The sequence below is a fragment of the Trichoderma reesei genome (assembly GCF_000167675.1).
Source record: "Trichoderma reesei QM6a unplaced genomic scaffold TRIREscaffold_9, whole genome shotgun sequence".
Classification (NCBI taxonomy): Eukaryota; Fungi; Ascomycota; class Sordariomycetes; order Hypocreales; family Hypocreaceae; genus Trichoderma; species Trichoderma reesei.
Window position 1 is genome coordinate 518,106 of NW_006711156.1, and position 20,085 is coordinate 538,190.

Sequence of the window (20,085 nt, forward strand, 5' to 3'; positions counted from 1 at the left end):
GGCCGCAAATTCCCAGTTGATGGTGGTGTTGCCCGAACGAGGACCTGCATGAGAGCGGCTGGAATGCACCAGTAGCCCGAACGGAGCAAAGATCCATCCATCCAAGCATCATTGCTGCCATACCCATCGTTCATCAGCCTTTCTAGGTTTACAACTCACAATCCGCTACAAGAGCTTGACATCAGCTCAGCTTCGCCCCATTCCAGCCGTCTCACCCAGGCGTCGATAGCTCGCGCAGCCTCTTCGTCATAAGCTCAACAGCTCTCCAAATGCAGCGGAAATCGACGTAAATCGGCTTGATCGGTGGCATTGACTCGGCACGCCGATTTGAAATTGTGATTGACGGCGACCGTCCACCACCGGCATTGAATGCTGGTTTCCCCCACACCCGACGAGCCTCGTACGAGCAGGTGATTGCCAGAGGCGAGATAAGGTGAAGCCCAGATGGAAGAAAAGAACAGAATCGACGGCGATGCATCGTGGCGATGCTGCGATTCCAACTTGATGCCCGTCAATTCTTGACTCGACAATTTCGAACCCGACAATGCATGGCTTGCTGTGTATCGTATACTCCCTGCCCCCGTACGACATTGCGCCCAGTGCCCTGTACCTCATACATACCCGCAACAACTTGGAACTTCAGACCCCGTCTCGTCGCGATAGTGGCAGAGCTGCTTCCATGGCTCCTTCCTTGTTTGATCGTGGCCTCAGGCAGCCCCTTGTCCCCCCCAATTTCCATTTTTATCTTCGCGAAACATCATCTTGCCTTTTCAAACAAACAAATGTGCTGATTTGTGTCTTGATTCAGCCGAACCGACGGCCCTGCTGTGCTTTATTCTCTCTAAACCCCCCCTTCTATCGCATTGCAGGGGCTCGTGTTCTCCTTTGTCACAGAGAAGCCGAGACTTTTCCAGCTTGCGGAACAATAGCCGTTGCTGCTCCAGAACGCATTGCGTGCCTCATTTCTGAGTCAACCACCCTCTTCTCCTTCTCTCTGGGAATCTCTGCATCATGCTATCAGTCCTCCTGACTAGAAAGACTGACAGCTTCTAGCTTGCAGCTAGCCCTCAAAAGGCTCGCCTCACGTGCTTCCATCTCCATCTCCTGATGTTGTCAATACTCGAGATCAGGGTCAGGACCTTCGCATCACGAGGCTCAAAAGGGCAAGTGCCCCAGCTGTCGAGTCCACGCCGTTTCAACAAGTGGCCTGGCTATATGTCCTCGTCGCAGCTAAGGTACTGGAAGCTCTCAAGCTTCAATCTCGCCAATGTTCGTTCCACACATTCTGCTCTGCTGCACATGGCCCTATCTCTGGTCGCCATGAACTGATGATACATTTCTCGATGCGCATGGAGAGTGCAAAGTTGTGTCCTCACCCCAAGGCGTACAGACGAGATAGCTCTTCGCTTCCAACTCAGCAAGTGGTGGTATGGACTGGTACTGCTCTTCTACGCAGCATGGAATCATGATAGGCTTCTTCATGGATTGCCTGCCACTAGCTACGTCATGTCAAGAAAGCAGCAATTACTCTCAAAAGGCCCTAGGAAACAGCATTCCACGAGGTTGACTAGGTCTGACGCTCAGCTTTACAGTGTCTGCCGAGCACTTTGGCGCCGGACTCATTCGGTGCCCCTGCAAGTATAATCTTGCCAAAACACTCGATGGGACAAAAGTCAGCGCAACTCAGGGAACTCGGCGACAGCCAGGAAGACATGATGCGAACGAACGGCTGAGGACGGATTGTGAACCGCGAGAGCTACTCAAGGTAGACTCCACAGGTATTCGTTTAAGCATGTGTCATTGAGTGTCTTTCACTCTCCGCTGCTATCTCTGCGTTATTCTCGTCTTGATCTGAACTCCCAACAATTATTGTCCAGATAATAAGCAGAGTACATTAAGTCTCCTTGGCGGCGCTTCAACTCTTCATAAAGCAACCCGGGATGCTAGATAGCCAAGTTGGTGTGCTGGACAGTTACCCTTCATTGATCGCCCTCCTTCTAGCGGTCCCAGACAGCTGTTTCTGAAGCCAGAGGGGCGTTCCATCAGAAAAGGTCAAGCGCGGATATCACTTTACCACACTGTGTAGCGCGTGCTAGAAGTCATCTTCAGGAGGCTTAGATGGCCCAGACAGTCATTGACAAGTTCATCAGGCTCCTTGCTTCTACGCTCAGCCACGTTTCTAATAGCCTTGTTCGAGCCTTCATCCCTCCACTCGACCCTCCAGAACAGCCGCGCCTCCCCATCCCAGAAAAAGATTGTAAAGTACCGGCATATCAAGACGAAGATTGCGTCGCGGATGGCGGGCACGGCTTCCTTCCACGCGGCTGGGGCATGCTCAAGGTCTCGAAGATCGCTCTCGATGATTTTTACGACGAGAAACATCTTGTTCGCGGCCGCAAGTTGGGCTATACGACTTTGCTTGGCTGCCTCTCGATTGACGTAGGCTCGGATGGCTGCAATGATTATATCCGGCCATGTGTCCATCAATCGAGCGAGCACTTGGATTAAGTTGACGAGCGGTGATTCGTCGGCCGAGTCTCCCATCAAGGGACAGGAAGCGCATCCGAAGCAGGGCTCTTTTCTCAATTGCTCCCAGATCTCTGTCCATTCTTCTATTTCGAAAAAGGCGAGGGCCTCTAGTTCCGTCTCGAACATCGGGTACGAGTCTCCATTGAACGCATCCTTCTGCGTCCCCTCGAGTCGTCGCGATCTCTGTTCAAACTCTTGATATCCCGAGGGAAAGTATTCCTTATACCGCAGCTGGAAACTCATGACGTCTAGTTCGTCAAGGCGGGCGAGCGCACCGGCGTACGTTGCGTCAATCTCAATGCGCTCGTGGATTTCAGCGACCAAGGCACGATATTCCATGGCGTTTCTGAGGCCGGTGAAATCTCCCACATCCCATCTGGCCAAGAGACCTTGGACTCGCTTTTCCGTACTGGGGCTGATAGAGAAGGGTTCTTGGGCCTTCATCCTCAGGATTTCTCTAAGGCTATCTGCGGCGACTGCCTCGATGGCGTTGAGGTCCTGGGTTCTTCCTGAAGGGAGTTTAGAGGAATTGGGGTTGGCCTTGCTTGGCTTGTCTTGGATCTGGGCTTCGAATTGGGCCTTGAAGGACCACATGATGAGAGTTGGTGTAGATATTCTTCGAGCCTTTGCCGCATGGTGGTGTAGGTGAGCCGATTGGGTGGGAGTTGTTGAGCTAGGAGGCCCAAGGGGTATTTATATTGAAGCAGTTTTATAAGAGCACAGCAGGTCTTACCTCAAAATCCCGAATACCTATTGGCGTTGGCGGCTTGCGTTGAGTTAAAGTGAAAGACAACCCGGCGTGGAATGAGTCTTTTTCAACTACCTTACAACGTCAGCTTAGTGTTAAGAGTAACTGAGGCGTGCAAAGTTACTCCTGCTCGGTCCTACATGCGCAGGAGACTTGGTGTTGATAAACAGTACGCCCAGTTCAGCCTCCTGCATTACCCCTTTTCTTAGGGGCCCAACCTTGCTTTGTCCGGTAAACAGCCATTGCTAATGCTGTGGGAACTTTGCCTCGGTCCTTTTTCGCCATGTGCGCAACGGTTGTATGCTGGCTTGATCAAGCGGCTTCTCAACTTGAGACCTTGTTGTAAGGGAAGAAGATATCATTGCCTTGGAGTAGCTCTAAAGATTCATAGCCATTATCACTAAGTAGTAGTCATAGAAGCATGAAGCAGGAGTAGGAGTATATAACGATAATAGCAGAATGAATGATATTCCCACCTACTATATGCCCATGTACTCTCGCAGCATAGCAAATCATCTATCCAGACATATCAAGCTGCAGCCAACGCAAGATGATGCCTTCATCCCCACCCCCTAGAGTCACGCCTAAATGCCCATATACAACATAAAGTCATCTCTCGTCCCGCTTCAACAAGAACTCCAAGCATTTCTGATCCTCTTCGCTCCACTCAAACACCGCAAACCACTCATGAATCGTCTTCCACATGGCCCCCCCCGGATTGCGAGCACAGCCTCTTGCCATGCAGCTGGTGCTGCTTTAAAAGCCTTGCAAGTCTTTCTCAAAGGTTTCGAGCAAGAAACATCGTCTTCTTTCTATGTCACGTACTCGGGACCATGCGCAGTACCGTTTCGGCTCGCGTATGCCTCAATCGCCTCGATAATGGCTTCTGCCGTTGCGTCATTCATTCAATCCAGCAAGGACCTGGAGCAGATACAGCATCGGTGACTCCCCCGGATGCCTCCCCCTTTGACAAATCTGTGGTGGTTTCCATCACACCCTGTTCACTATGAAGCCGGAGCCAGGACCTCTGACCATCGATGCGTCTTTTATAGAAGGCAAGAGCTTTCTCTTGAACTTGTTGGGGAAGACTCAACGCCTCGTTCGGTGTGCATTGCCCAAGTTTACCGGCAAAGTCAGGTGCTACGGCCGCCAGCCGACGCAAGCTTTTCTGCACCTCTTGCAGGCTGCTTGCAAGATAGTCGCCGTATCCTGACGTGAATTCGATGGCCGTCAACTCCTCCATCCGCTTCAAGGCTTCGGCATACTTTGTGTCCACAAAGACTCGCCGGTGCATCTCGGAGGCTAATGCAATCAACTTTTCGGGGTCTTTGGATGCGCTCTCCCATGTCTTCAGGGGAACTTGAGCTCTATCTATATTTGATGGACCGACAATGGCCGAGTCGAGGTTGTTTAGCCTGATAATGTCTTCCAGGCCTTGTTTGGCCGCCCTCGAGATGTCGCAAGGGTTGGGCTCTTTGGCTGGAGGGGTGGTTGGCGTGGTCGGTTGAGACATTGTCGTAAGAGTATGATGGGTAACGACTGGTGGTGTAGAGTGATAGAGTGACTGAAACCTGTAGAGCAATGATTATGTTGAACAGCGTTTGCGAGAGAGTATAGCTCTACGAGAGCAAGTAGAAGCTGTAAAGTAAAAGAACTTCAGTCACAGTTGGACTCTGTGGGAGAGGAGAAGTGCAAACAAGGTCATGTGGGATACCGAGAAGTTTATATAACTTGGCTTGTACTAGCAAGCAGGTTTGGGCTTGTCATGTTAAGCCTTGAGTTGCCACGGAAATGGATGTGGCTGAAGTAGGTAATTCTAAAGAAGACCCTGAGAGAAACACAAGCCCATATGAGGGAGACACGCTAGACAAGTTTGAAAGCAGAGGCTGTAATAAAGTTTGAGGGCTAAAGGTAGAGTCTATCTTTAATTATCTTGAGCTGCACAGTTGATGAAGTATGATGTTACACACGGAATTAGACGTCCCAGCCAGCAAAAGTAACTTGAACGAATCAAACGCAGTCTTTTTCTGCCTCAGAGCTCATCATGCGCCTCCTGTCCCTCGTCAAACCTCCCATCCCAAGGCTGCGCCCTACCTTCTGAGATGGCCACAATGAACTGGTCAACCTGTCCAGGCGAAGCAGCAGCGTCTCCTCTGAAGGGGAAAATATGTCCGTTGTGGACGTTTTGCACTGCCAGGCCTCCGGCGGAGCGAACGCCCAGATTGCGCAGCATATCGGGATACTCGCCAGAGTCGACGGTGACGAACTGGAGGAACTCGGCGTATCGCTGGGCGATGGGTTTGAGCGCTTTGACGTATGCTTCGCGGTCTGCTTCATTGTTGGAGAAGTAATAGACCAAGGATCGGCCTGACTGGAATAAGGGGTCAGAAGCCCAAGCTTCTTCTACTGAACATTTTAAAAGTGAGGAGGGAGAACAGAAGACATACGGAAAGATAAGTCATCTCATTGCGTCGTGTAAGCTGGGGAATGACCTCCGCGGTGCAAAGATTGAGAAGCTTCTTCAAGGCATTTGGATCGTTCAAGTCCGTCGCCGCGTGCTGATTTCCGTCGACGTTGTTGTAGCACCAGACGCCATTGGAGGGTACAGAGCCACTCGTGATGATGCCAAACGAGTATCGATCAGAATACTCTTGCGCAAAATCCCTGTAGTGAGAATTGATGCTCTCGCTCTCGCCTTGCAGCTTGGCGATGAATACATAGTCGTCGTTGGTGATGAAGTTGGCAAGTTGCTGCCCAGGAACATTCTGCACGGATGGTTTGAGAGCACGCTTCACAAAGGCGTCGATCCTGGGAGGTAAGGTAGTCAGTCAGTCACTTCATGCTTTGAGAGATTAACTCCAAAATTCGAAGAAAGTGTCAACTCACGGTGCGGTCCGACGAGGCCCTCGATAACGTGTTACTGAGCCATCCTGGCGGTAGAGCCGAATAGCGGGAAAGGAGGCGACGTCCATCTCCTGACAGAGTTTAGGGCTGGACGGACAGTCGATGGTGGCGGTGGAGGCGACATGTTGCTGGACCGTCTGCCATTCTTCTAAGAGGAGTTTGCTGGCTTCTCTGCCGTTTGACTTTTTTTAAGTTCGGTGTTCTTAAGGGAGATGGGTTCAAACTTGGCCTGGCCAAAACTTACAGTTGAGGCTGTAAGTGGTAGCGATACCTTAAGGTCAGCCTCGAGTCTCGACTTGACTAGGTAAGATATTGACCCGAACAACTCTTACAGCAACAACTGTAAGCTACTATTAGCAATTATTTCTACCTGAGTTGACACACTTTAGAAGGCGATATTGTCATGACTTACAAGCAATTAAAGTATAGTCATTCTGTGCAAGATGCTTCTGTAGTTGCATCGGGTCGCTAAACTGAGAGGCGCAAACAATGTGCGTCCAGGCTAAGAGCCCACAGGCGTAGATGCTGGACAATCTGGCTACCATCGTGAGAACTTCCGTTAAATGGTCAAATAAAGGGAAAAAGAGTTGAATTCAATTGGGGGAAGGTAGCTGAGAGTCGTGAGTAGAGTATGTTTTCTCTCGTCACTCGTAGAAGATGCAACACAGAGGTGCCCTCCTGATATCACGAGTAATGCGTGTCAGATCTCTGCCCAAGAAACAGGGGTCACTCGAAACAACGGGGCCAATCCGCCATCATCAGTCTTGCGCGCATCGTCGGCACGCCTCCGTGTTTCAACAGTGTGTTTGAGATTCCGGGGATGCCAAAAGAGAACCATGAGCATCACATGGATAGATAATGGCCTCATTCTGAGATCAACCTGGCAGCAACTCATATGCTTTGCCTCTTCATAGTGTCTGTCTCTGTCTGCTACAACTACCTAATCAGCGATCGAACATCATGTACTATCCACAGAATCTTGTCCGTTGGCTGGCCGCCATTGCCGTTGGCATGGGATTCGTCCTGGGCGCAAGTGATGATGCTGCGTCGCAGAAGGGGCTGGATGGCTACGAATGCGCGCATCCGCCGTACAAAATGCACCTGTTGAGCAAGTCGCCCCTGGTCATTTACCTTGAGGACTTCATCACCGACGAGGAGCGGCTACACCTGCAAGCGATTGCGTGAGTTCTAGTGACCATGAACAGCTTATCACACACAGACAAACATCATACTGATCATAAGGATGCAGAGACGGCCACTTCAAGCACTCGGCCGTCCTCAAAGGCGGCAACTCGGCCATCCACTCCGTCCGCACCTCCCAGTCCACCACCGTCGCCCGCGACGCCGTCGTGCGCTGCATCGAGGCGCGCGCCCTCGCCTTCCAGGGCTTCGACGTGCCCGAGTCGCACCTGGAGCCCATCCAGCTGGTCAAGTACGCCGTCACGGAGCGCTACCACTTCCACACCGACTGGTTCACCGAGCCGTCTCACGCGGCCGCGTCGCTGGGCGGCAACCGCATCAGCTCCTTCTTCGGCTACGTCAAGGCCGACAACGTCACCGGCGGCGGGACCAACTTTCCCATCCTGGATGCGCCGAGGGACGAGCGGTGGTGCAGGTTCGTTGACTGTGACGAGGAGTATGAGGCGGGCGTGACGTTTCGGCCGGTTGAGGGCAATGTCGTGTATTGGGAGAATCTGATGCCGGACGGGAGAGGGGATCAGAGGACGCTGCATGCGGGATTGCCGGTCGTCAGCGGGGAGAAGATTGGGATGAATATCTGGACGAGGCAGATGCCGCTTGCTGCAGAGATTCGGGGGAACTGAGGGTGATGGATGGGCGGTGATGGATGGAGCGATTTGTCACAAAGAGAAGGCGTTATGACCACGGTTCAGAGAGAGAGAGAGAAGAGAGAGAGAGAGAGAGAGAGAGAGAGAGAGAGAGAGAGACCAAGGAGCATCTCGGCTGGAGGAAAGCGGCGTCTTGTCTGAGGAAGGCACTCATCACACAGTCGTCTCAGGCATCGGGGGATAAATAGGAGCGGCATGTTTGGAACGGCTGCATTTCTTCTCCTTCACACGACACAATTCAGATACCCGCTACAGTATCATCATCGCGTCACTCATTCTACTAGCAATCTAGCCATACCTGCAGCCTTCCAACTACAGCCCATCTCACTCTTCTTTCCAAGCATCTCACGGACAACACATCTGTTTCCTCATCAAAACGAACCATGTGTCAAACCAAGCCCACAGACGTCCCTTCCACTCTACTCCTCGATGGCATCGCCACCGCAAACAAATACTACCACGAGAGCCTCTGCGCTCGCGGAATGGACCTGACGGAGTACAAGAAAAGGGGCTTCGACCCTCGGCCGTACATGATCGGCTCGTTTGCCGGTATCTTCCTGGGATTCATCGTTGGCAGATGGTTCTGCAATTGCATGGACGGATAGTGTAAGTACACCTTTGTCTTGGTCGAGAAGGTGTGAGGCCAAGCTGTGAGATAACGACGGCCGCTGACCTGAACCTATTTACAGGCAATAAAGTGCAGCGTAATGATGGTCCCGCCGTGGCGCCTCCAGCACCTCCGATTCCTCTGCAGACGTTTGGTAACGCTGTGTATGGTGGTGCCGCGGGCAATGAGGGCACCGCTCCGCCGGTCGAAGGACAGCAGCAGGACGAAGACAACGAGGAGCGCCAGTCCGTGATGGATATGGCTTCTCTGTTCCGAGGTTCTGCGGACGGCAGAGCGGAGACGGCATTCGAGGGCGAAGGCTCCGGCCGTCACTCGGCAGACGCAGCGTCCGTGAACCAGAACCCCCTGGGCAACCCGGTGACCACTTCGACAGGCACTGGATATGCGGCCAATCCGGACATGGTGGCTGACATGGCCTAAAGGGAGAGGCCCCTTGGCAAGACAAGGCAAGGCGACCTTTTGCCTATGGTTCACCGCAATGGCCCATGTAGATTCGCTGGACGGTGTTGGAGCTGTTGGGCGTGTTGTCGGGGAGTGGCGATGGTTTGAGATGCAGCGTCTGGAGGCTGTAGGTCCAGCGGTTGAGTTTCCTCTCAAGGTGCGGTAATGTTTAATATGGAGCGAGGATCTTCAGATTGTTCAATCTCTCCCTCCTTTTTGTTCCCTCTCTTTTTTTTTTGGTTTTCCTCAAGATCAATGGCTCAGATCTTTATGGGTAGTTTAGTACGAGTAATTGCTCCTGAATGAATACAGAGCAGCGTTTGATTGACCTCAGCCAGTCCATGTGAAGGGGGATCCCAGCCGTTATATATCGGATGCGCTGTCACGTGACCGCGCGCAACAACGACGCCTCGTCTCTGCCACTCGACGCCTCGTGGCCCAGCAAAACGGCATCACGCACGCATCTGGACGATGGCTTGACGATGGACGCAGCCCGCGGCCCGAGACGAACGCGCCATGCAGCCTCGGCAGCCTCGAGCCAAGAGGTCCAGGCCCAGGCCCAGGCCCAGCTCGAGCTCGAGGCCGCGACGCAGCGGCGCCGGAACCGCAGACAGGCGCTGCAGGTCCAGGTGACGCCCGATGCCGCCCTCGCCGTCGCTGCGGCTGCGGAAGCGGGAGCGGGAGCCCAGCAGACGCCCGAGGTTGGGCACAGGAGGCGCGAGATGGCGCCGCCGCCGAATCCGTTTCGATTGCACAGATGTGAGTGTTTACGTGATCTGGATGCTGGCTGTTTCTGGGTACTACCTACCTCGATGGGATGGCGAATGTGTGGTGTGGTGTTGAAGAAGAAGAAGACGACGACGAGTGACATGCATGCACGTGTGATGGAGCAGCTGGTCACTTTACAGTCACTTCTTTTTCAATGAGCACGTTTTCTCACTTTTTCATTTTCTTCGTTCTTCTCCTTCTTCTTCTGCGTCTGTCCTTTGTTTCTTCTTTTCCTTCTTTTTCCTTCTTCTTTTCCCATCCTCTTCATTCAGGTCTGTTTCTGCTGCTTGATTGTTTCTCACCACCATCTCTCTCTCTCTCTCTCTCTCTCTTTTACTCTCCTTCACACTTGTATATTCATTCAGTCGCTCATTTAATCTACCTGTTCATTTGCCTGCCTATTGCAGGCCTTCGTTCCTTTATTGATCTATTGATCCTCTTGATATCTCCTATTCTCTCCTTGCATTGTCTTTACTTTTCCCCTCCTATTCTTCCTCTCCTTCATTCATTCAGTCATCCATTCATTCATTCATTCATTCGTTGTATCCTACAATCAACGGGCAGCAGCCCTGCTGCAGCAGCAACAACAATAGCCATTCCTTCGCATTCACCACCAGGCAAAGTCGCCCTTCTACCCTCTCTTTTCCGCCATGGCTCTTGCGCTGCTTCCTCTCCGTGCTCGAGAACAAGTGCCCCAGGAGAACTTGCCTTCCACCGAGGTCTTTGGCCTCTCCAACCGGCCAACTGGAAGCAATCGCCGCCCCCTCCAGCCTCTTTCCATCTCCTCCCACGGCACTATCCTCGACCGCAGGGAGTCAGTCCTCAGGCAACTGCCCTCTCCGGACAAGGAGAACGGCGACGCCCTTGTGCAGGCAGCTTTTCACCGAGTGGCCCATCGGACCCGAGAAGTCAAGCGACTTTCGCTCCTCCATTCGCCCTTGCAGTCGTTCCAGCACAAGAAGCGCCGCCAGAGACAGCGCACAGCACGCAGTCGGGTCCTTCAGCCCACAGTCGCTAACATGATATCGTCAGCCACGCGGAGAAGCACCAACAATCGCCTGAGCCTGCAGTTCGACACCGATGGCTCCGGCACTGCATCAGGCTCCGGCTCGGATTCGGAGCCGGATCTGAGCCATCTGGGAATGACGAGGCGAGGGATGGCCGCTGTCTTGGAGCAGCAGGCCGCTCAGATGACTTACGACGACGATGACGACGACGACGACGACGACGCCATGTCTCAGGGGCAGTACGATGCCGAGGAAGCGAGCCTCGATGAGAATCTCGACGAGAATCTTGATGAAAACGACGACGAAAATGTCGACGACCAGGTTGAAGGGGAGCAGGAGCCCCTCGCAATGATGGACCCGGGCGTCTTTGGCCTCAAGGAGATTTCCAACCTAGGAAAATTTACCGTGAGCAGCCATAAACCAGGTAATGGTGTTGAGCAGCTTCGGAGCGACGACCTCACTTCGTACTGGCAGTAAGTCTCGAGCCCCCCCTAGATCGGGCATTTAGCCCATCTTGAGATCATTGTCTGATATGCTTGGCTTCTAGATCAGATGGCCCGCAGCCTCACAAGCTCACCATCTACTTTGTCAAACGAGTGGGCATCCGGGACATTCGCTTCTACGTCAATTACAACGAGGATGAGTCCTATACGCCCACCAAAATCATCTTCAAGTCTGGTACGAGCGAGAACAACCTGATTCAGTTTGCCGCCATGAACCTCGCCAGCCCCGTGGGGTGGCAACAAGTGCCTCTCGCAGGCGTCGGCGGCGAGCCTGACGGCAACACGCTCGTGTCTTGGGTGCTGCAGATGCAAATTCTGGAGAACCACCAAAACGGTAAGGACACGCATCTACGAGGCATCAAGATATACGCCTTCGACGCAGACGCCGTCCAGCAAACCGACCCGGACAGCTCTCGCTTGGATGATACACTGGATGTGTCTGCAGTTGCCGGAAGCCGCCGTAGGGTTTCTGGAAACCCTAGACTGGACGAGATTGCGCAGACCCTGGCTGCGGCCAGACTCGAGGGGGGTGACTCTGGCTTCACCCTCCCTGACTTCATGAGGGATCCAGAGATTCGATGAATTCTCTATAACTTGGCGAGGCAATGGCCTCAAGGATACGATAATGATGTTTGATCTGCTTTGGACTTGGTACGGCACACAAAAGTTATGGACAAGGTGTTACGAATCAGGGGGGGTGCTACAAAAGCACTCGAAGATGATGATGATGTGGTCAAAGGGAAAACTAGATATGGAGATGGAGTTTAAAACGTGAACATGTAGCTATCAATACTAGGTAATCACTGTCTGCCTTGTTGCTCGATGATGGCATGGGCCGTCGCTAGTCTTGTTGCGCTCCCGTATCGTTCAGCCACCACCGCGGAGATGAGAAGAGCAATTGCACCGGCTCCGCCACGGTTTTCTCACGGCATCTTGTCAGCCTGTCGGGGCTTGCCAAGCGGTGATGAGGCAGGACACGGGCGAAGGACGAAGGAGGCATCTCGTGTGGGTCACTGATGTCAATGCCAAGTGGTGGATGAGGCTCAAGCGGGAATAGAATGCCTAATAGATAGGCTACAGTGAGGGAGTAGTCTGTATGTATTTGATCATCTGCAGATCAGGGTTTTACAGTAACATCGACTCAATTGATGGATTCTTTACACTTTACCTAGTATTTACGCTTACTGGCGGGAACTTGTTCATTTTGGGTGCTCCTCGCCAATGTTGAAAGATATAGACAGACCTTTGACCACCACCTCAGTTGTATTATCTAGACGTCATCACGCACGACTTGGGCACTGCCCGCGGTAGTGGACGTTGGCTCTCGTGCAGGCATTTTTCACTATTTACTAGGTACAGCTAGCTGCGGTTACCAAGGGGACATAGGAAGGCGCTTAGGCAGGCATACTGGAGAATCAATTCTCGTTGGATCGTGAACAAAAGGGGAGGCGTTTACAGGTGAGCGGCTACAGTGCCTTGAAGACCCAAACGAGGGGGTTTTGGGTATAGCTGGGCCATTTGATGGGTAGATTTTTGTGGCTCTGTCGAGCCGAAGGATCGGATGGCGATAAAGGGAACGGAGCCAACAACTCATTCCAAAGCTGGCGCAGTTCAAAAGGATGGCAAATTGTTGGCTCAAGGCCAGCCAGAACCACGGACAGAGAAATGGCAAAAGGAAAACGCCTAGAAGCTTTCTGGAAGAGCCGGCAGCCGCCGGAGCAAATCGCCGCTTTGGCTCATCAATCATGGATGGAATCGAGGCTTTGGATCGGGGTCGGGGTCGGGGTGTTTCTGGTTCGTTAGTTGACCCGGTTCCTCTGAGGGGATCAGCCACTATGATGGCCTAGTAGTAGTAGACACGAGGGAAGGGCGTCAGCGCTTGTTCTGAGGCTTGAGTTGGCCAAGCGCTGATGCTAAGAAGGGGGGGGGGGGGGGGGGGGGGGGGGCGGTCTTCTTGGGAACTTTCTTCTCGATTGTTTCTGATTTGGTTGGTCTTTGTTCGAAAGGGACCACGTGTGCCGGCGGTGAGTGCCTTTCCTCGATTTGGCTTCTCGGGCTTGTCTCGATGCTCAGCCGGAGATGGGGAGTTTGCCAAGCTGAAAACAAATGTGGCAGTGCTGGAGTCGGTAAACAGCGATTTGCATGCTTTGTTGCCTGCATGCTGTTTTTGGCAGTCGGCCATGAGGATCTGGCCCAAGGTCCCCTGTTGGATGGGGCAATGGAACGTCGATACGCAGAATACGGGCCATCGGGTCGGTCTGGTTGCAGCGTCTAGAAGCTTTGGAGTGCGTGAGGCTGGTTGTCTCTGATCGTGCCCAACTCAACTCCACCATGTGATCTTTGATTTGTATTCGATCAAATGTACTCTGTACAAATGCGCTGCTAGCCATCGGACTAGTCTCCGTCATTGCCCGTCGACAACAGCCCCAGTCGTCATTCGGTCAACCTGAATGGCAAGGGGAAACCATCGCCAAAGCGAGGCTTTCTTGATAGACGACGCCGTCGAGGCCCTAGGTCTAGGGTAAAGCGGCTCAATGGCGCAGTCCTGTAGTCGTGATGAGCGTATTAATGAGCTGCCTTGGAAAAACCGAGACAGTACTGTATTATCGACGAGGTAGTGAAACGATCATTCTGTGCTTGTATGCGGCCCCGTCAATGGCTAGTTGCCGTTGAATTATTGCCTTTAGCCGGAGGCAGCAAATAGATATGATTCAGTCGGGCTCGAAACGGATCGTGTTTCGCAGTGCTGTGAAGTTTGGTGCTCGTCGGCGTTGAAACCGACCGGAGCGATCAATAACGTCACACCATCGAGCCCGCCGGCTGTAGCTTTCAATACCACCCAGCAGTTGCCGCTAAGACCACTAAGGACCTACCCATGTAGAGACGAGTGAAGAACACAAGAAGAAGATGAGAAGAAAAAAAGAGGGTGTCGATGCAACGCGACGCTGCCACTCAAATCACACCTTGTTGGCACTCGACCTCCGCTTTTCCCGCCTCCCCGCACGGCGATGCGGTGCCGAGTGTGGATTCTCCACCCGCAGGGACTCTGGAGGTGCTGCTGTTGCCTCTGTCAAGTGTCATCATGCAAAGTATGTACCTCTTCAGAATGTTGGAATCCCATCATGAAGATGATGAGAATTGCAAAGACAGTGTTTGAGCTGTCATTACGCCTTGTTGTGGTGCTGAGACCTGGAAGAGCTCAGCACTTGGTAAGGTAGGTACGGAAGTTAGAGCAACTGCAGGCGTGCGTGGATGGCAGCAGAGGAGAACGTGTACACAATACAGGCAATTGGCGACGCAAGGACAAAAGAACAGCAGAGCTTCTCTCCCGCCCACCAAATCGGCGAGTGCTGGACAGGCCAGGTGATGCGATGAGGAGGCTGTGCTGCAGCTCTGTTAGCCCATCTTGTCCATGTACCGAGTACTAGCACGACACTCTGCAGCTCTTGCCTCCAATAAGCTGCAATTGCCTTGGGGGAGCTTCACCCGAGCTGCTTCCTGCCGTTTATTCCCACTGGGTTGACTTTTGAGGTGTTTGAGCCTGCATGTATTACCTACTACCTACCTTACCTAGGTAGGTACAGTACAGTAGTACCTGTACCTCTCCAACACCTCGCGCCTTCCTCCCTTTACTCCCACACCTCACCACACCTCCCCAATCTGGACGGTTTACTACTGACGTCGTCGCGCTATTCTTGCAGGAGCTCGGCGCATGTTCCTTCCTTATATAAGATGCGCTCAACCACCGTAGAAATACTCACTCTCTCCCACTCTACCTCCTCTACCTCGTACTCCTCCCCAGTGCTTCTCTCTCACGCAACTGCTACAGCATTTCTATAGCAGCTTTTCATCTTTCATCTCTTTACGAGCTTGGGCTTTTCAGCAGCACGCAGCACGCTGTGTTACTGTCGCGTCGGTAGCCGCTGCTTATTTCTCCAATCCTCAATCGTCCACCGTCACGGTCACCGTCTACAATCGTCGCCACTCCAATCCACCAGCACCGCAGCCATGTCTGTTCCCAACGGCGCCGGCCACGGCAGCTCCTCCAAGGCTGCTGACCACGATGGTACCAACGCTACCGGATTTCAGCCCCAGAACAAGATGACGGTCCAGCCCCCTCGGAATGAGGACCTCCAGGTCAGCTATGCCGCTGAAATCGGGGGCGAGGCCAACCCCAAGGGCTGGTATGGCAGCATGAGTATGTCCTTGACATTGCCTTGATCGGGCTTCCTTGTATATGTCTTCATCTGTTTTCTGACTCATTCAATTGATAGTAAATTCTCTCGGCTCGTGTATTGGAACTATGGGCGCCATTCCTTGCTGTGTTCTCTGCCCCAACCCGTATAAGCATGTCAACCAAGGCCACGTCGGTCTCGTCACCAAGTTTGGTCGTTTCTACAAGGCCGTGGATCCCGGCCTGGTCAAGGTCAACCCCCTCAGCGAGAGACTCATCCAGGTGGACGTCAAGATTCAGATTGCCGAAGTACCTGAGCAGACCTGCATGACCAAGGACAATGTCACCTTGCGCCTGACGTCGGTCATCTACTACCACATCGTGTCTCCTCACAAGGCCGCTTTTGGCATTTCCAACGTTCGCCAGGCTCTCGTTGAGCGTACTCAGACTACTCTCCGTCACGTTGTTGGTGCCCGCGTGCTTCAGGACGTCATCGAGCGTCGCGAGGAGATTGCCCAGTCGATTGGGGAGATTATTGAAGATGTCGCTGCCGGTTGGGGTGTTCAGGTCGAGAGCATGCTTATCAAAGATATACTCTTCAGCCAGGACCTGCAAGACTCGCTTTCGATGGCTGCTCAAAGCAAGCGAATTGGTGAAAGCAAGATCATCGCCGCCAAGGCCGAGGTAAGACTTTAGAGGAGCTGGTCGCGGCTCGCCTCTTAGGGGATATGACAAAGGGAATCGGCTGGCTAACCATACTGTCTCTTCCAGGTCGAATCGGCCAAATTGATGCGCCAAGCCGCCGATATTCTGAGCTCTGCGCCTGCCATGCAAATTCGCTACCTCGAGGCTATGCAAGCCATGGCCAAGTCCGCCAACAGCAAAGTCATCTTCCTGCCCGGCAGCTCCCAGCCTCTCAGTGGCGCCGCCATGAATGCTGCGCTGGGTGACGTTGGCCAGTCCGGCGAAGGCAGTGGCAGCACTGCCGTTAATGCCCGCGACTTTGGAGGTCAGGATACTTTCCAACAAGCCATGAATGCTCGCATGGTGGAAAACTTCTAGAGCCGCAATTCGGATGAGGGCTTGCTGCTGACTCTCTGAGTTTGTTGGGGGGACTTAGCGTGGTCTACTTGATCTCGAGAAGCGACATGTTCCATGCGTTATTGTCTCAACCGCGTCTCATGATCTTGCTTCTATCTGAGACTTCTCACAATGGCTGCCTTGCTTTGCATATGCAGCTGCGCGGCCCCCCTTTTTCTCTCGAATTGGTCGCTGCACTCGCTCTTACGCAATCGCTTTGATCTTTACGCTCGTTATGATGGGTTTTGCAATACTTTTGATACCAGATAAGGTTGGGTGTGAATCTTGGGGAGGGCGAGGGGATGAAGATTTGATACGGAAGATACCCAAGATACCCAGGAGGACTTCGGCCGAAATATGTTTATAATGGCAGGCTTAATTGGAAATAACTCATCATGAATATTTCATGTCACAGAGGAGAGACCACTTCACATGCGTCGTATTAAAGGGGAAAACTTTTATTTGTCTATTACTCAACAACCTCACTTGGCTGGTTAAACATCATCGTCATTGATCAATAACCGTTATATTGAGGACTCTGGTAGCAAATTGTTTGAACCTGCACTCCCATGTCTCTCAGTAACGTCTAACCCCCGCGCCGCACATGACAGGCGGCAGCTCAACGTGAAATTCAATAGAAAGAGGAAAAATACAGCAGTCGAAGAAATCAAGAGACCAAGCCACGCCTGTACCAGAAAAGATTCGATTTCCCTCCCCCAACGCCAGCCATAGAAACAGTGACAGATTAGCCCGGAAGCCTCTCGGAAGAAGTCTCATCAGATATCATGAGTAGATCTCGTTTGTATATCTGCCATGACCACCTCACCAGTGATTCGTGAGACCATCCAAGCCTGATGCAGGTTTTGACCTACTTTCTTTGCAGAAAGCAGAGAAAAAGTAGTGCCTTTTTTTTTTAAGATGCTTTTCGTCCTTTTTCTTCCTTTTCTCTGTTCTCACTTCTTCAAGAGTTTGCGTGAACCCAGAACGCAATGTTCTCCTCCAATGCACATGACACCACCACTAGAGAAGTGTGCATGCATATGATTTTGTGCGGATGTGTCAGGGTATGTACGGGAATAAGACATCATCCTTTATTTTTTCTTCTCTTTAGGAGGTTCGGCGCTTCTTCTTCGAGGATTCCTAGGCGGCGGAGTCGCGCTTCTTCTTCTGCTTCTTGTCCTTCTTGGCGGACTCGGGAGCCTCGCCGTTCTCGTCGGCCTTTCTCTTCTTCTTCTTCTCAGACGTGGCATCGGCGGGCTTCTCGCTGCTCTTGACGGGCGTGGAGGCGGCGGCGGCCTCTTCGGCCTTGCGGAGCTTCTTCAGCTCCTTCTTGCTGTAGACCTTGGGGTTGCCGTCGGGGCCGAGCTGGATGTCGCCGCGCTCGTACTTTCGCTTGAACTTCTTGACGGAGAGACCGGCGGCCTCGGCGAGGCGCTCGTACTCCTCGTTGGAGAGCTTCTTCACTGACTTGCCAGAGGCCTCATCGGAGTCGTCATCGGAGTCTTCAGGGGCGTCTTCCATATCGACGTCCTGCTCTTCGACAACCTGGATCTTGGCCTTCTTGGCCTTCTTGCTCTTGGGGGCGGGCTCCTCGTCGGCGTCACCCATGACGTGGTCGGTCACGCCTTCGGCATCAGCGCCATATCTGCTGGTGTCCTTGAGGGAGAACTGGCCGGCAGAGATGATCTCGCCGGAAGGAGTCACGTTGGCGCCCTTGGGCAGGGGGGCCTTGCCCTCGAGTCTGCGCAGGTAGTTCTCGAGCTTGATTCGGCTGGTGAGACCGAGGACAGCGCGCTGCTCATCGTCTTCTTCCTCATCGTCGCCGAGAGCATCCACACGGAGACCCAGGGCAACCTTGGCAGACAGCATACGGGCAATCTTGCCCTTGTTCTTGCCAGTGGCCTGACCAACGAGGGAAGAGTGGTACATGATACCGTACTTGGGGGTGTCCTTCTTCGTCTTGAGAGCGCGGAACAGGGCCTTCTCGGCACCGAGAATCTGGATGGTGGAACCGGGGGCCTTGGCCAGGCTGAGGACGGAACCGGCGTGAGCGATGAGTCGGGCACCGACCAGGTAGCCCACCAGAGCAGTCAGGTTAGGGGCAATGGCGCGCATTCGGCTCTCCAGGTAAGACGTCAGCTGAGCTCGGTACTCGGTGAACTTGATGACCTGGTCCGCGAGGTCAATGGCGTTCTTCAAATCATCCTCAGTAATCTCAACACCCATGCTGAGCTCGGCATTGGCCTTCAAGGCAGCCTCAACGTCCTCGGGCAGAATGTCGGAAAGGTCGGCATCCTTGAAGTTGTCTCTCATGCCAACAGCGCGAACGACACGGGCGTAGGCCAAGTTGTCGTTGAGCGTCTTGGCCATCTCGGGGAAGTGCCATCCGTACCACTCCTTTGTCCTCATGGCGTAGACGTTGAGCTCCTTGTCGATGTCGTCGAGCATCTTGATAGCCTGGATGATCATGGAGTCCACCTTATCAGGCGAGAACTTGAGCTTGTGTCGGGACATTGAGTGCGACAGACCAAGGGACATGCGGTCAAGCACGTCCTGGTCGAGACCGGGGATAAGAGACGAAACATGTTCGCGAACGGCTCGGAAAAGGTCCATTGTGTTGGAGCCGGCCACGGGAGTGATGTTGAGGCTGGGCAGGTTGGAGATGGCAGTGCCCAGCTTGAGATCGGCGACAGCCAGGGAAGCCTTCTTCTCGGCCTGTAGGTCCTCCAAGAGAGAGCTCAGCAGGGGAGGGATCTGGCCGTTGCTGACGGCGGCGGCCTCCTCCAAGGCCATGGCGGCGCTGTCGAACTTGACGAATTTCTTGAGCTTCAGCCTGTACGCGACAAGTCATTAGTCTATCAAAGTCCCTACGAGCCCCAAGGATTGGAGGATTTTATATTCGGAATAGATAGAGAGGACTGTGGAATTGGGGAAGCCAAGCTTACATCTCGACGAGGCGCTCTGGCTTTCCGAGCTCAGCAGCGAGGTCGGAGTTCTTGAGCATCTTCTTGTCGGTCGCCTTGAGCAGGCCATAGCTGCGCTTCTGTCAGTAACGACGTTGCAAGACTTTCCACGCGATCAACTGCGCAATTGCTTTCGCTTCCAGGTTCCAAGTACTGACCCTGCAGGCGTCTCGGCGAGCACAAAGAGCGACATTATGGCTGGATGTGCTGGGACGCTCTCTAGGACTCTTGCGCTTGTCGATTGACTTCCGTCGTCTTCCCGGGTCCCAATTGGCGGCGGTTGTGTGCGTGAGGATTCAGGGAAGAAGCCGCCTCGAAATTTTGGATTTTGGAAATTTTTCAGGCGAAGCTTGAGATCCACTCAAAATTTTTGGCCTTGCATTGGAGCTAATGCGTCTGCGTGGGAGGGGCCTGTCGGCAGCCGGTGCTACAGATAGTCCGGCAACTTCTCTCATCCATTTACTACTGTACTGTGCAGGATTACCTAAGGCAG

At 53.1% G+C, this 20,085-nt stretch overlaps 7 protein-coding genes across 7 annotated transcripts; 3 read left to right on the forward strand and 4 right to left on the reverse strand.

The window, feature by feature from the left end:
* Positions 1-2,070: 2,070 nt before the first annotated feature.
* On the reverse strand, positions 2,071-3,123 carry TRIREDRAFT_107357 (uncharacterized protein; the record flags this gene model as incomplete). The annotated part of the gene is made up of 1 exon (XM_006965406.1): positions 2,071-3,123. One exon carries the CDS (start codon positions 3,121-3,123, stop codon positions 2,071-2,073), a length of 1,053 nt encoding a protein of 350 aa, XP_006965468.1.
* A 1,055-nt stretch (positions 3,124-4,178) lies between these two features.
* Positions 4,179-4,790, reverse strand: TRIREDRAFT_107358 (uncharacterized protein; the record flags this gene model as incomplete). The annotated part of the gene is made up of 1 exon (XM_006965407.1): positions 4,179-4,790. The coding sequence occupies one exon, from the start codon at positions 4,788-4,790 to the stop codon at positions 4,179-4,181; it is 612 nt and encodes a 203-aa protein (XP_006965469.1).
* A 519-nt stretch (positions 4,791-5,309) lies between these two features.
* TRIREDRAFT_61948 (ER-resident thioredoxin) lies at positions 5,310-6,351 on the reverse strand (the record flags this gene model as incomplete). Its single annotated transcript, XM_006965408.1, has 3 exons — positions 5,310-5,648; positions 5,725-6,085; positions 6,164-6,351. Coding segments are annotated over 3 exons (888 nt in total), but the record flags the coding sequence as incomplete, so codon positions are not given.
* A 790-nt stretch (positions 6,352-7,141) lies between these two features.
* Positions 7,142-9,076, forward strand: TRIREDRAFT_107360 (uncharacterized protein; the record flags this gene model as incomplete). The annotated part of the gene is made up of 4 exons (XM_006965273.1): positions 7,142-7,362; positions 7,431-7,796; positions 8,333-8,577; positions 8,718-9,076. The coding sequence occupies 4 exons, from the start codon at positions 7,142-7,144 to the stop codon at positions 9,074-9,076; spliced, it is 1,191 nt and encodes a 396-aa protein (XP_006965335.1).
* A 2,147-nt stretch (positions 9,077-11,223) lies between these two features.
* On the forward strand, positions 11,224-11,744 carry TRIREDRAFT_61819 (uncharacterized protein; the record flags this gene model as incomplete). Its single annotated transcript, XM_006965274.1, has 2 exons — positions 11,224-11,345; positions 11,420-11,744. Coding segments are annotated over 2 exons (447 nt in total), but the record flags the coding sequence as incomplete, so codon positions are not given.
* A 3,425-nt stretch (positions 11,745-15,169) lies between these two features.
* TRIREDRAFT_121800 (SPFH domain family protein) lies at positions 15,170-16,611 on the forward strand (the record flags this gene model as incomplete). The annotated part of the gene is made up of 3 exons (XM_006965275.1): positions 15,170-15,573; positions 15,650-16,233; positions 16,321-16,611. Exons 1-3 carry the CDS (start codon positions 15,384-15,386, stop codon positions 16,609-16,611), a joined length of 1,065 nt encoding a protein of 354 aa, XP_006965337.1. The 5' UTR covers positions 15,170-15,383.
* A 929-nt stretch (positions 16,612-17,540) lies between these two features.
* On the reverse strand, positions 17,541-19,912 carry TRIREDRAFT_121801 (uncharacterized protein). Its single transcript, XM_006965409.1, has 3 exons — positions 19,751-19,912; positions 19,575-19,664; positions 17,541-19,462 (listed from the first exon to the last, which is right to left on the reverse strand). Exons 1-3 carry the CDS (start codon positions 19,783-19,785, stop codon positions 17,770-17,772), a joined length of 1,818 nt encoding a protein of 605 aa, XP_006965471.1. The 5' UTR covers positions 19,786-19,912; the 3' UTR covers positions 17,541-17,769.
* Positions 19,913-20,085: the final 173 nt, after the last annotated feature.